This window comes from Barbus barbus (genome assembly GCF_936440315.1).
Source record: "Barbus barbus genome assembly, chromosome: 32".
NCBI classification, from domain to species: domain Eukaryota; kingdom Metazoa; phylum Chordata; class Actinopteri; order Cypriniformes; family Cyprinidae; genus Barbus; species Barbus barbus.
This window is the reverse complement of record NC_136760.1, coordinates 20,168,473-20,181,484: the sequence shown is the minus strand read 5'-3', so window position 1 is coordinate 20,181,484 and position 13,012 is coordinate 20,168,473. Positions and strand designations below refer to the sequence as shown.

Sequence of the window (13,012 nt, the reverse complement as noted above, 5' to 3'; positions counted from 1 at the left end):
GCAAGTACAGAGGATGCATGAAAGTGCCCGGATATGTTCTTGAAACTGAGGATGCATCAAGTGCAGACTTGAGAGAATCGAGCCGTTAGAAATCCCAGAAAACGCTGTGGGTGGCCGGTGTACGTAAGCCTGTAAGCTTTAAAGTCGCTCTCACAAATACTTAACGGCTCTTCAAGTTGAAAGTAAACATTTATCGTTTTGTTTTGGTTAATTTTAATAAAGTTATAAGACCCGGAGAAAGTCTGCATTTTTATTGGCATATTAAAATGAATCTTAACAGTAAAACATATAACGCTGTAAAATAAAACAATACAATTATATGAAAGTAATATCTATAATAGTATGAAATGTTTTAATAAGTTATGACATTTTGTAATATTTATTGTTCATTGGTCGCTGCTTATGCTGAGACTATGCGGTCAGTATAAGCAAGAACGCAGTAACTTACATCTCAGTTCTCATAAGTGTGCGTTCTGTGTTCTCGCGTCCTTCCGAGTTCGTTCTTCCAAGGAAGCTTGGCAAGACCGGTCTCCACGAGAACGCAAGTCCGTTCTTTGCGTTCTTGGAATTGAGAAACAGCCTTTAGTCTGAACGCTAGTTGGTGCTCCAGTATAATCGGTCCACCGAAACTCATCCAGTGAGAAACGTTCCGCGGTGCAAAAATAAGTGCGATTAAAATGCGTTAAAAAAATGTAACGCGTTATTTTTCTGTAATTAATTCATCTAAATTAACGCGTTAAAGTCCCGGCCCTAATATTTTTATATATATATAATTTTTTACCGATGCAAATATGTTAGAAACGATGCATTGCGATGCAAATGCCAACTTGTATCTGATGCACACTTTTTAAACTGATGCATCGTTAACTTTTTTTGCCGATGCACCGAGCGAATCGGGGAATCTTCCCATCCCTAACATGGATGTATATGTATAGCTGTCCCAACCATGACCACTGTACCACTCTAGCTTACTGAAACTTGGCATTGCAGTACTACCAGTATCGGCTTTTGCATGATATATTGCTTGCAGTGTTCCTCATTTGTAAGTCTCTTTGGCTAAAAACGCCTGTTAAATGATTAAATGTAAATCCAAAGTTGAATGCTTGGTGCTTCATATCTGTTTGTGGGCAGGTTATGTAGTAATGTAGTTAGTTACATCATCGTTTGGCTTTCTGTTTCTGAGAGAGATTCACAGTTCCCGTGCTTAAGCACCGACTGCAGCACAAGCACCAGCACCATTTGGGCAGAAAGAGGGTAACAGTGGGTGCCCCTGACCTCTGGGTTCAGGTTGATAGGTGGGTTTCACACCTTGCTTTAGGAAGCTCTTTGGACTTTTAAAAGTTTATTCAGGGATCCAGAGAGTGTGTGTTCATTCCAGTGTGTGTGTGTGTGTGTGTGTTGTAGCTGGCAGACAGTAGGTGTCAGGGCATGGAGAGGCAGGGGCAGAGGTACACTATTAAATAAATAAGTGGTGCTGGGGCAGGCAGGTCCTCTGGCTGGGGGCCAGTCAGGTAATTTTCCCCTCAGTGAAGTGAGGTTGGGCATTTTCGAGAGAGAGGGAGAAAGAAAAAGAGAGGGCCTGCCGGCAGCCGGCCTGTCTGTCTGTGCATTCTGCTGCTCGCCGCATACCAGGGGCACCATTTGCCGCCTGGAGACAGACAAGCTCGAGGATCTGATTGGCCGACCGCCAGAGTGCGCTCACAAAGGCTCCTTTGACTGCAGGTCAGTTGGTTAACCAAGCAGTGGAGAGGGAAAGAAACCCCTCTTAGCCAGTCTGCATCCCCCTTTTTCATTTCTTTTTCTTCTCTTTCAGACCCTCTCACTAAATGGGGCATCTGTGCATTTGGCAGAGATCAACGAGGTAGTATTTGTACGTGTTGGTTACGCAGACATTTTTGCTTGTGTGTTAGAGGGAGTAAGCGCTGTTTTAAGTTCTTTGGGTTTGGAGTTCTTTGGCTGCTTGAGAGCAAACAGCAGGGGTGAACCGTGGTTCGTACAGGGGTGAAGGATCATGGATGAACTTGACCGTGTGTGGAGTTAAAGAGCGGATGGCCAGCATTCAGGGTTTTAAGCAGTATTTTATTCACTTCAAATAAAAAAAGATATCTATCTGTCTGTCTGTCTGTCTGTCTGTCTGTCATTCTACCATTATATTATGTCTACCTCTCATTTTATCATTCTGTGGTTCTATCTGTCTTTCTATCATTCTGTTGTTCTGTCCATCTATTGTTCTGTCGTCCCAGCTGTCTGTCTATCTATCTGTCTGTCTGTCTGTCTGTCTGTCTGTCTGTCTGTCTGTCTGTCTGTCTGTATGTCTGTCTGTCTGTATGTCTGTCTGTCTGTCTGTATGTATGTATGTATGTATGTATGTATGTATGTATGTATGTATGTAAAGTAATCCAGATGTTAAAGCAACGCCGTCTTCAGGACAGGAGGAAGCTTGGCAGCAACAGCTGATCCACTGTATCAGATTTGACAAACTTGCCTGCTGAACTATAAAGCTGCCGTATTCAGTCTCTCTCTCTGTTACCCTCTTATGCAAGCTCTGCCTCGCTCTCCCATGTGTAAAAGGCACTTTGCATATGTGTGATGCTTTAAATGCTGCATTGTTAGCAGCCATTGCTTAGCCCCTGTGTGACCTGAGAGCCGTGGGTGTGTTTGATCACGGGGCACAAGTTGTAATGCAACTAAACAGTATTCTTTAAGCCAGCAGAACAGAGGGGATCCACAGAGGCCACAGCTGCCAAGGAATAATTACAATATAGGACGGTCAGCATACCCCTGGAGAAAAAAGCTGATGACCTTGCAGTTATGTGTGGATGTGCAATCGGTTTGCTTTCAGCATCACAATTATTAGTGTTCCTGAGGAATACGTCTAAGCCTTTCTCTGATCCTATGTCATTTCTTGCATTGAGTTAGAGGTGTTCATTGAGGAGTACCATTAAGTAGCCCATATGCCCCACCTACTATGGTCCCACATGACCTTTTGATATTCTCTGATCCACATTTGACTGATTTGTGTTGATTGGCTAAATTTAAATTGATGTAGGAAAAGTCAGTTTTATGACTTCTGATTCTTCTCATTTCGTAGTCGACTATTCAGCAATTTTTCTTCTTCTTTTTTTATATTTTGATATAATTTCATAATTTTATTTTGTTATTTTATTTCATTTTATTTTTGGATAGATGTTTGTGAATACACAAATTTTCTTAGTGTCACCACCCCATACAAAGTGATCCATAACTACTACACAGAATTACCATATTGTAAAGTACCAGATCTAGTAGGTGCACCTCGTGGTGTCTGGGGTACTTAAGTTTACACGGTGCAAGTCGCAATGTAGGGGAATGTTTTTGTGTTGTTTTTAGGTGTGTGTGTTCTTCTCCTCCTCTTCAGTCTGCCTGAGATGCTACAGGGAGTGGATGTGTGCAGAGAGGAAAGTGCCCGTGTAAGCTAAAAGATCCTGGACAGCAGGGCACTGAAAAAACGACAGAAAAAAGAGAGAGAAGTGGAAAAACAACAACTGCACAAACAAGGCTGAAGTTGGTGTTTGTTTCAGAGAGAAGGTGCAGAAAAGGAGGACTGTCTGTCACAGCCCTCCACTCTCTTTCCCTCTCTCTCAAACTCCAAAGCATTGAGATTCAGACCTCTGCTCCTCTTCTTTTCTTCCCCTTACTATGTGGATACACTCACACACTCTCACACACCAGAACCAGCAGTGGAGGAGGGAAAAAAAACCCTAGTGCTTGACTTTGGTATAAATTATTGATTTTCATTCCCTTATAAATTTTCCATAGTGTCCCACAGTCTGTGTATGATATGCTGGCTGTATGTTTATGAACAGAGAGCCATTCTATCACAGAGTGGACTTGCTTAAGCTGAGAAAAAAGAAAAAAAAAAAAGTCAAGCAGACAGAGAACAGGGACCACAAACATTGTTCGTCTTTCCTTCTTTGCGTGAACATGATTGAATATGCTTCTCGTTTACATAAGAAACCTACAATGAGATTCAAGCGCATCCGTATTTTTTCACAGATATGGATTTCCTCCTTGACACTAGTTTGCGGTGCAGTCCCTCAGCAGCACGGGCGCCCCGTGACCTGTAACCTGTCGAGTCACAGGAACTGGAAGACTGGGGGCACTTTGACAGCTCAGCGTGCATGCCGCCCACCTCTCCCTTTCCCGCTCAAGAGTTTTATAGCAGAACTGCAATCCTCGTCAATTAATTCACACAGCTGTCAGTGAGCTAAGAGGACTCTCTCAACCCCTCCTGTGTTTTCTTTTTTCTCTCTCTTTCTCTCTCTACCTCTTTTCCTCTTTTGTGGCATAGATTTTCTGGAGTTTTCCTCAGCCTGACCCTTGGAGGCTGCAGGGCCTGATTAGTCAGATTTAGTGCTGAGTCTATTGATCGGAGCCTCCAGGGCAATAACCAAATGGAGCCGGTGCAACAAGTCAATAGCGCTGTTATTGCACCAAACCGATGGCCTGCGCTTCAATCAGTACTGCGGGGGGAGAGCGGCAAGTCATCATGACTGAATTAGTGTCACTCAGAAACCCCCTCTCTCCGAGGCCTCCGTCCATCCCCAGGCGCTTTTTCCTACTTTTCCTCTCCCTCTCTCTCTGCTTTTCACTTTCTCCGATAGCCTGCTCCAGCCCAGAGACTAGATTCTTCTACGCGTTTTGTAAGAGGAAGAGAAGGGTCTGCAATTTTAATGGAACGGCATGGATTATTTAAAGTGACTAAACCCCCTGTTGTAGTGTCAAGTGGAAAGATGTCGGATGACACTGTGGTTTCTGAAGCTCTGCTGCAGGAACGTGCAAGGAAGATTCTCTGCAGCATGAGCTGGTGTTCGACTGATGTGCTTGGTGTAGAAACGGACAGTTTAGTTGACAGCAGAATAGCTTGAAAAATCATTCATTCTCACAGGAATTTTTAGTAGCGGTGTTTACTAGCAGGCAAAGATCACTACTTTCACGTTTGTATCACGAGTTGGAAAGTCATGATTACAGCTTCAGGTGTGATCAAATTACTTTGGTCGGAGCAAGAAGGTGATAAATAAAAAATGTGCATAAGATGCTTTTAGTTTTTTTAGGTTTTTATCCAGTTTTTGAAAGTAGTGTAAGCTGAATTGTTACATCATATTTTTACATAAAAAAGCCCTTTTAAACAAAATTCAAATGAGCATGAACTACATGCGTCCATTGCTGCTACCAAGACGAACACAATGGATGTCACATACAATTATGAATATATAGCAGTTCAGTTTACTGAACCTACGTAAATTGAATAAAAACCTAAAAAAGCAAAAGCACATTCTTTATTCATACATTTTTAGAAGGAGAATGAACTTACAATATTAATGTTAATTTTGTCAGCTATTTTAAATTTAGACTTAGTCTTTTAAGTTAGTCTTAATTTTAGTCCTGGAGTCAAATGTTCTTTTTAGTTATTATTGTATTTAGTCATACTTGTCTTGTTTTTGTTTAGTCAAGATTTAGTCGACTAAGGGCCAGATTTACTAACAGCTTGCTTCAGTCTTTTGGCATTAAAATAGTACTGTCAGGATTTACTAAAGACTCGCAGTGAAGAATTAGCGTTGAAAAGACGTGGACACAGTTATTTTTGTGCCTGACCTTATTGAATATGCATTTGTAGTAGAGTATTTACAGTAAATGAATCAGGCAACGCGATTTACTACAATTTTGTCGCTTGCCAAATTACTGGTATTTGCACCATTATTTAACACCATTATTTGCACTTTTATTTTTATTTTACCTCATTTAGTGTACTGATTTATTATAGGCTCTTAATATATAAAGTAATATAAAATATACGCACTCACTCTGTCTACGTTATGAAAACTGGCAAAAACAATCAAAAAAGTAATTCCAATAATTCCAAATTGCAGTAATGTTTCTCTATTAAAACAACAGTGTTTGATTAAGTGCATTTATTCAGCAACTACAGTTGCAAACAATATAATCGAGATCTCATGACTGAACACAGACAGGCTGAATGAAACAGTCATTTAAACCGAACATCATCTTACTTGTTTGTTGATGTTCAGATCATCGTCGGCACTTCTGTAATGAAGAGCGAGCATGTGGGCATGGTTGCCAGATTGCAAAACTTTAGCAAAACGCCGGTCAGAAAATGTATCCTTTTAACTCTAATTTTCAAATTTTAATTCTTGATATCTGGCAACCACACACTTGAAAGCTTATGTAGTAGAAGCTTGTACAGCAGTCCACAATAATATGTTGTCTCCCTTTAAAAAAAAAAAAGAGAGATTTTTGTATATTTTTTCTATTTTAAAATACATTTTAGTCTCTTTTTTTCGTCATTGACATTGCATGTTGATATAGTCACAGTTATCTTTTATTGACCTTATTGTTGTCAACAAATATTTTTGTCATAGTTTTAAATTGTTTATAATTTAACACTATACTGTACTGTATTCAAATCACCAAACTTGTAAATACGAACAAAGTAGGACTATAACTAGTGCCCAGAATGTCATATGACTTGGGTTAGTCTCTTTTAACTTGGGCTAGTATAACCACCTACAAACCACCCAAAAACATAATAGTAACCAATTGGGGGCCTCTCTAGCATCATGGCACCTCTCTCATTTTCTTCAGAAAATCGAAAAAATATAGTTTATCTTTATTGTTTAGATTCTTTGCAATCTCCAGATGTTTCAAACTTCTTTCCATCTGTTTTTCGGATGTCTTTTGTAATTTCTTTGTCGACCTTGCAGCGGCATAAGTCAAGGACTTTGCTTCTCCTATTAATGTTATTTTACCCCATCTCTCCATTAGTGCAACCTCATCCTCATGCAGTCAGAATTGCCCGAGGATAGAAGTGGGAACACAACAACAGCTTCAAGGCTGAAGTTTGTTTATTTGAGAGAGAAGGTGCCAGAAAGGGCTGTCACTGCTCTCCACTCTCCCTCGCTTTCCCTGCTTTAAACATCAACCACACTTGTGTCATCATTCCAGGTGCCCTTGCTTAGAAATCTGGTGTCACATAATTTGTCTTCCTGAGATGCATCTTGGACACTAGGATGCTCCTCTCCGTGACTCTGCTGACATAGCATGGCAAGGACGGCTGAAGCATTGAGCTGATTAAGTGCTGTTTCCTTAAAGCTTTTATCCTCTGGATAGGAATTTGAAAGGCTTCCTCTCAAAAGCATAACCTACTCTATATACCCTCCAACCCATTTTGAATGTATCCTTGTCTTTTCAAGTTCCTCTCCATCTTTGGCCACACATGATGGTCTCTCCACTCATGCCATGGTTATGTCTTTTACATGGTACTGATTTCCTGTTAGTGTGGGTTCACACCGCAGGCCTTCGTCAGGTTTCTTATTGAAACTGATGCTCAGTATCAAATCAGTAGCAATTTGAGATCAAGGCTGCAGAAGCGAGCAAGGGGAAGGTTTTTTGTGCCGTTTTGAGTTTTGTATCATACTCTTAATTTTTATTCTCATTCTTTTTGTTGTCAGCATGCAATCACATTCAGTTCCAAAAGTAACATGTGATTATGTTTGCCCACTTGTCTGGATGACATTCTGTGTCAATGTCATCAACAGCACTCTGTACGCTTCACTTTCACACAAAAACATATTCTGTATTTCTCAAACTTCATTGAAGTATACAAATCCAAATGCCAATGATTCGATTCAATTCCACTTTACTCACACTTCATGGACATAATCTTGTTCAGGCTCAGCAGTAAGAATTTGTTCTGCTTTCCTGGTCAGGCCAGTGTCTACTTGCCTTGTCTACTTTTTAATAATTAAAAAATGTTAAAAGTTTTATGCATATTATTTGATATGTTTCTTATATATTTATTTAAAAATTATGAAGGCGGGGTCATATTAGCGAAATTTCATGGGTAAAGAAAGCAGTGTTGCCAGATTGGATGGACGATTTCCAGCTCAAAAGCTCACAAAAACCAGGCCAAAATTTTAACTGTCAAAATAAGGTGATATATAATGTAAACCAAGGTTGATAAGAGTCATTTTTAACTCCTTTATAACGAAATAACGATGACAAAATAATATAAATATAATGCTAGATAAATTTCACATGGATCAAATCGGGGAAAATACATTAAAGAGAACTACCAAATATGATTAAAATATGCAAGCAGACACTGTCAAAACGGCAATCAAGAAATTAACCGATACCCTCGAAAAACACATGCATCATTTTCAATGTCAATAGTCAGAATTTAAATTCAAAAAAGTGCCCAGTATTTAAGTGATAAGAATAAGCAACGTAATTATAGGTATTTCACACTTGTTCATGCACACACCATGACAGTCAAAACTGTGTCATTTTGTAAGATAATCCGACAATAAAAAAATTTACAAAAACAATAATGTTCTTACCTTCGTGTCGCTCTATAATTTCACACAGAACTTTCATATTTTCATATCAAGTTCATATTGAACATAATATAGAATTTTTCACAGTCAAAACTAACAGGTCCAGCATCTGAACCGTTTAAAAGATAAAAGACACGATCATATAGATATAAATAGATTTTGATTAAATAATTTAACTGTGCTCTGATTTCGGAGTTGCAGTGATAGCCTTCATGTCATATCAACAGGTGTAATTCATGTTTTGAGAGTTAAAACACTCTCCACTCTTTACCATCCAACTTATATATAGGCATTATGATCACTTACAGTTATACATTCAAAATCAGATCTGTTATTGCGCTAAAAACCCGTAGCTCATGAATCATCACGTCTATCTGCTGATCCCTAGTGATTGGCTAAAAGTCCACGACGTCAACATCAGCACCAGTCTTTTTGCAGTGTGCGCGTGTTTAGTAACATTGTGATGACTGATTGTATGCATGCAGTAGGCTATATATATGCACACTTAGCCTATACAATTGATGTTTTGAAAACTGCCAAACTGACCAAAAACCAGCCCAAATTTTGTCCACCCGCCCAAGCCAATATTTACCCGCACAATCAAATTCAAAAGCCTTGATCTCAAAACTTGGACCTGCTGCATAATCTGCATGGATTTTCACTGTCCAAAAACTGTAAACTGACCGTACCTTTATTCATGTTTGCAAAGCATAGAATGCATGTACATGATCAAACAAAATGTTTTTGTTAGTTCTCCATCATTTGCTGATAAATGGGTGCTCCAATAATTTTTTTAGAAAAAAAAGCAGAACAGTTAATATGTCTTATTGAATAGTTGTGAATATACTGTATCATTTACCACATTTACATGTTAACTTTGAAAGCCATAAAATAAACATTTGGTTATTACATCCCTGTTCTAAACGGTCGCTTTGCTGCAGTATGTGTATCACTGGTCTTGTAGAGCATAACACGTGGTGAATGGATGTACTAGAGGAAGTGGAGATTATTACTTTGGCTTCTGGCTAAACTAAACATGTCAGCATGATATTATGCAAAGTTGCTTGTTATTAAAAGGAAAGAGCGTGTCTCTTGACTTTTGGAAGAAAAAAACAGTAACAACTTGGAGTGTTGAATGGAATTTGCAAAAAATGTCCGTTTTGATCTATTAAACTGATATTAAATAGTGTAGCGTATGTTTCTCAATTAGACATTCTCTCTACTGGATATTTTCAACTGGATTTGTTTAGTGTAACAAAACACTGAGATTTTACAAACTATGGCCTCAGGTCAGACCCGCCCAGCACAAAACATCCAGAACTTCAACCTTTCTTTCGTTTCCTTTTTCCTCTCGTCTCCGTGAAAGTCACCAGCCGACACAGACCACTGATTTATGAGTTCTAATGAGATTTCAATACTGAACAAACAATAAAAATTTATGTGCATCATAGTTTTGGAGGCCTATGCTTCCATGGCTAGTGTTACACCCTTTCAACAAGCCCGGTAATACAATCCCCAGCTGCTTCCCTCGAGGAATGCAGCCACTTTTTGTGTCGGAAATCTTAGCAGCGCGCCCAAATTGTGTGAAAGTAATTTATCTCGCTTTTATAAATGCCGTTGTATTCACGGTCAACCTGGAGCGCTGCTAAGGGATCGTTTTACACCGCGAGTAAGTCTCAATATCCTGCTCGGCCTGGTAGGTCAAAACATAGGACATCAGGAGTTAAAGACAGTGCTGCTTTACCTGGGCGTATGTTTCTGTAAGCACTCTAGACAAACAGTTTTTTTCTAGCTTGTAACTAAAATGTAATAGTAATGTGCAGTTAGGATGTAAAGATCAGGATTTGGGATTTCTAATGCATTTGCATGTCAAAGATTGCAAAAATTCAACTGCAGGAAGTAGTGATATGTCTCCAAGTATAGATAAAGTCTATAGCCTGTTGAAACCTTGTTTGCCTGTGGTTTGGTCCATTGAACCTCACCCGTGGCGTGTCCTGTGTTGAGTTCACAGAAAGGTTTGGTCCTGAAGGCCTAATGAAAAAACAGTTTTATGCAACGCTTATACAGTATTATCTATCACAACCTCAAATTCGCTGCTATTTCAAATAGGCACATCTACCTGTTCACCGGTTCTGGGAGAACGCAGAGCTGCAGGGATGTGGCAGCCATGCAATGGTTTCTGTTTTCTCTGAAGTTTCTTGCATTGAGTACTGGGAAATCAGGATTAGTAGTGATATGCTGACTGCTGCATCAGCACATTTACCCATGACATGGACTCAGACATAATATTTACTGCCTTCTTATTGGCTGCGGTGAGGCACAGACATGCCCTCCTTGAGAAAAGATATACAGTAATTCTCTACCTCGTTTTTGACATCAACACCGTCCTTCTAACCAGAGATAGAGAAAAAGAAAAAAATGGAAAGGCAAAGATAAGTGAAGAATGATGAAATTGAGAAATTCCTGAATTTTATAGAATAAGAGAAAGTGGTGGGATGAAGTTAACAAAGCCAGAGTGAAAGAACTGAAAAAGTTGGAAGAAGAAAGACACTCTGGTACAAAACCTAGTGAGCTGCCTACCTAGACTTCTTAGGCAGAATCCTAATTGAAATGGAACCCCATAAGTGAGTGACACTCTATACTGTCAGCCAAATAACAAAGTACAGAAGAGACTCAACTCATAATTGATTTCAATGGAGTATGACTTGCAAAGTTAAAAACAGAGTGCAATACAGAACAAACACAAATATTGGCTAAAATTGAGGACGTCATGCACCAAACTTTTTTGCATAGTCCTCAGTGACAGTCCTTAAATTAAATGAAATTATAATGAAAAACAATAAAGAAAAATAGCTGTATATTATATTATATAAAATACAGCAAAAACAGTAATGTTTTGAACGATTATAATTTAAAGTAACTGTTTAATATGCTGATTTGGTGCTCAATAAACATTTATTATTATCCATATTGAAATGTTTTGGTGGAAAATATGATATATATATTTTTTGTAACTATGTAAAAATCTTTAATGTCACTTTTGATCAATTAATTCCATCCCTCCTTAAAAGTATTATTCAATTTAAATTAGTTTAAAATATACATAGGAGGTAGATCTCATGTTGGAATGTGCCTACATTGGTATAAAATACCATCTACGTAGGCAGCTCACTACATTGCGGAACAGAAATACAGAGACTGCTACTAAGTTGGCAGAGTGCCAGTTAGAAGAATGATCCTGGGCTACCAGAAAATTAGAGGGAGCAGGGAATCTCGTTTGGACACTGCACGACAGCAGGCTACAGCTGCTGGAATCTGTTGCATGCAAAAGAGATTCCAAGAAGTGGCGCCAACAAAGCGTTTCTTTGTATCAACCTATTTTAAATAGCACCTGATTCTAAACTCATCTTCTCTGTCTATCCCCCTCTTTTTACTTCTCACTGTCCATCCCTCCCTCTTTCCTCCTGTAGGGGTCTAAAATCCCAGTCTAGGATTCTAGTCAGATTGTTAGCTGGGCAATAAAAAATACATGAGTGTGTGGCGTAGAAGTGTTCATTGTGTATGTGTGTGTGTGTGTGTGTGTGTGTGTGTAGCTCATAAAGACAGCTTCCCGACACATGGGCTGCTCCAAATGTGCAAGAGCTCGTTTGTCTTTCAGAGTTTGAGCGCTACGAGTTGAACGGGGCCGTGTGATTTGTACAATATTCATGCCCGTGTGTTGGTGCTCTCTCTTCAGCAATTCCCTTTATAAACTTTTACACTCGTCTTAGTTTGTTGATCCATGTTAAGAAGCAGACTTATCCATGAGTGGGTTGCAAAAGCGGCGTGTCGTTCCGATGATAGACACGATGACAGCGAGAAAGAGAGATATGGAGTGAAATCATTAGGAAGCATTCACAGTCACAGCACTGGCAACATCTCAAGATTCATTTGTGCTAACCAAAGTTCAGCGATAGTCTACCTGAATCGACACCACGATGTGTGATAGGACCGTCGGTCCTCACTGATTGGAGCAACTTCACTCTTGAATCCAGCCCCAGATGATAAGGGTAGTGTAGCAAGCTCCAGCACCCCATAATCACACTAATAAAACCCTATTTAACGGCTCTATTATACACTTCAGCCCTGTTAAAGTAGCCATGGAGTGTGTGGGTGTGTATATGTGTTTCAGAATGATCTGGAGGGCAAACTACTGTTTTTCTTTTGGGAATTACATAGTGCTGGGGACTTTTTAAGTCAATTACATGCAATTAAATGCAGTTTTGTTTCCCCTGGCGTTCTTGTGTGTGTGTGTTTAATTAAGCCTTGAAAGTCTTGTAAAGTCGCTCCTGTTTATGCTCTGCCCATGTACTGCACATGATATACACGTTCTTATTTATTTTAACAGGTTTTTATTAGCCAATGCAGAGACCAATGCTTAGAAGGCAGTGATTACCGATATGGGTTTTTATTTTTTTAACAAATTAAAACCTAGGGCCAGATTTACTAACAGCTTGCGCCAGCGCAAACCGTCTTTTGGCGTTAAAATAGTACTAGTGCTGAAAATGCATGGACAGTTATTTTTGCGCCTGACCTTACTGAATATGCATTTGTAGGCGTTTCCCTTTCAGACGCAA

At 39.4% G+C, this 13,012-nt stretch overlaps 1 protein-coding gene across 6 annotated transcripts in view; it reads left to right on the top strand.

The window, feature by feature from the left end:
* The window catches only part of LOC306852664 (vesicle transport through interaction with t-SNAREs homolog 1A-like), a 139,840-nt gene that overhangs the window by 113,900 nt on the left and 12,928 nt on the right, over positions 1 to 13,012 (top strand). For 2 of the 6 annotated variants that reach the window (XM_079389676.1, XM_079389674.1), the window contains one exon: positions 1,814 to 1,870. The exons of the other annotated variants lie outside the window; for them this stretch is intronic. In XM_079389676.1, coding sequence (XP_079245802.1) covers positions 1,814 to 1,826 — 13 coding nt within the window. In that variant the 3' untranslated portion in view covers positions 1,827 to 1,870. Of the gene's footprint in view, positions 1 to 1,813; positions 1,871 to 13,012 lie in introns of those variants that run through there. 6 annotated transcript variants of the gene reach the window in all.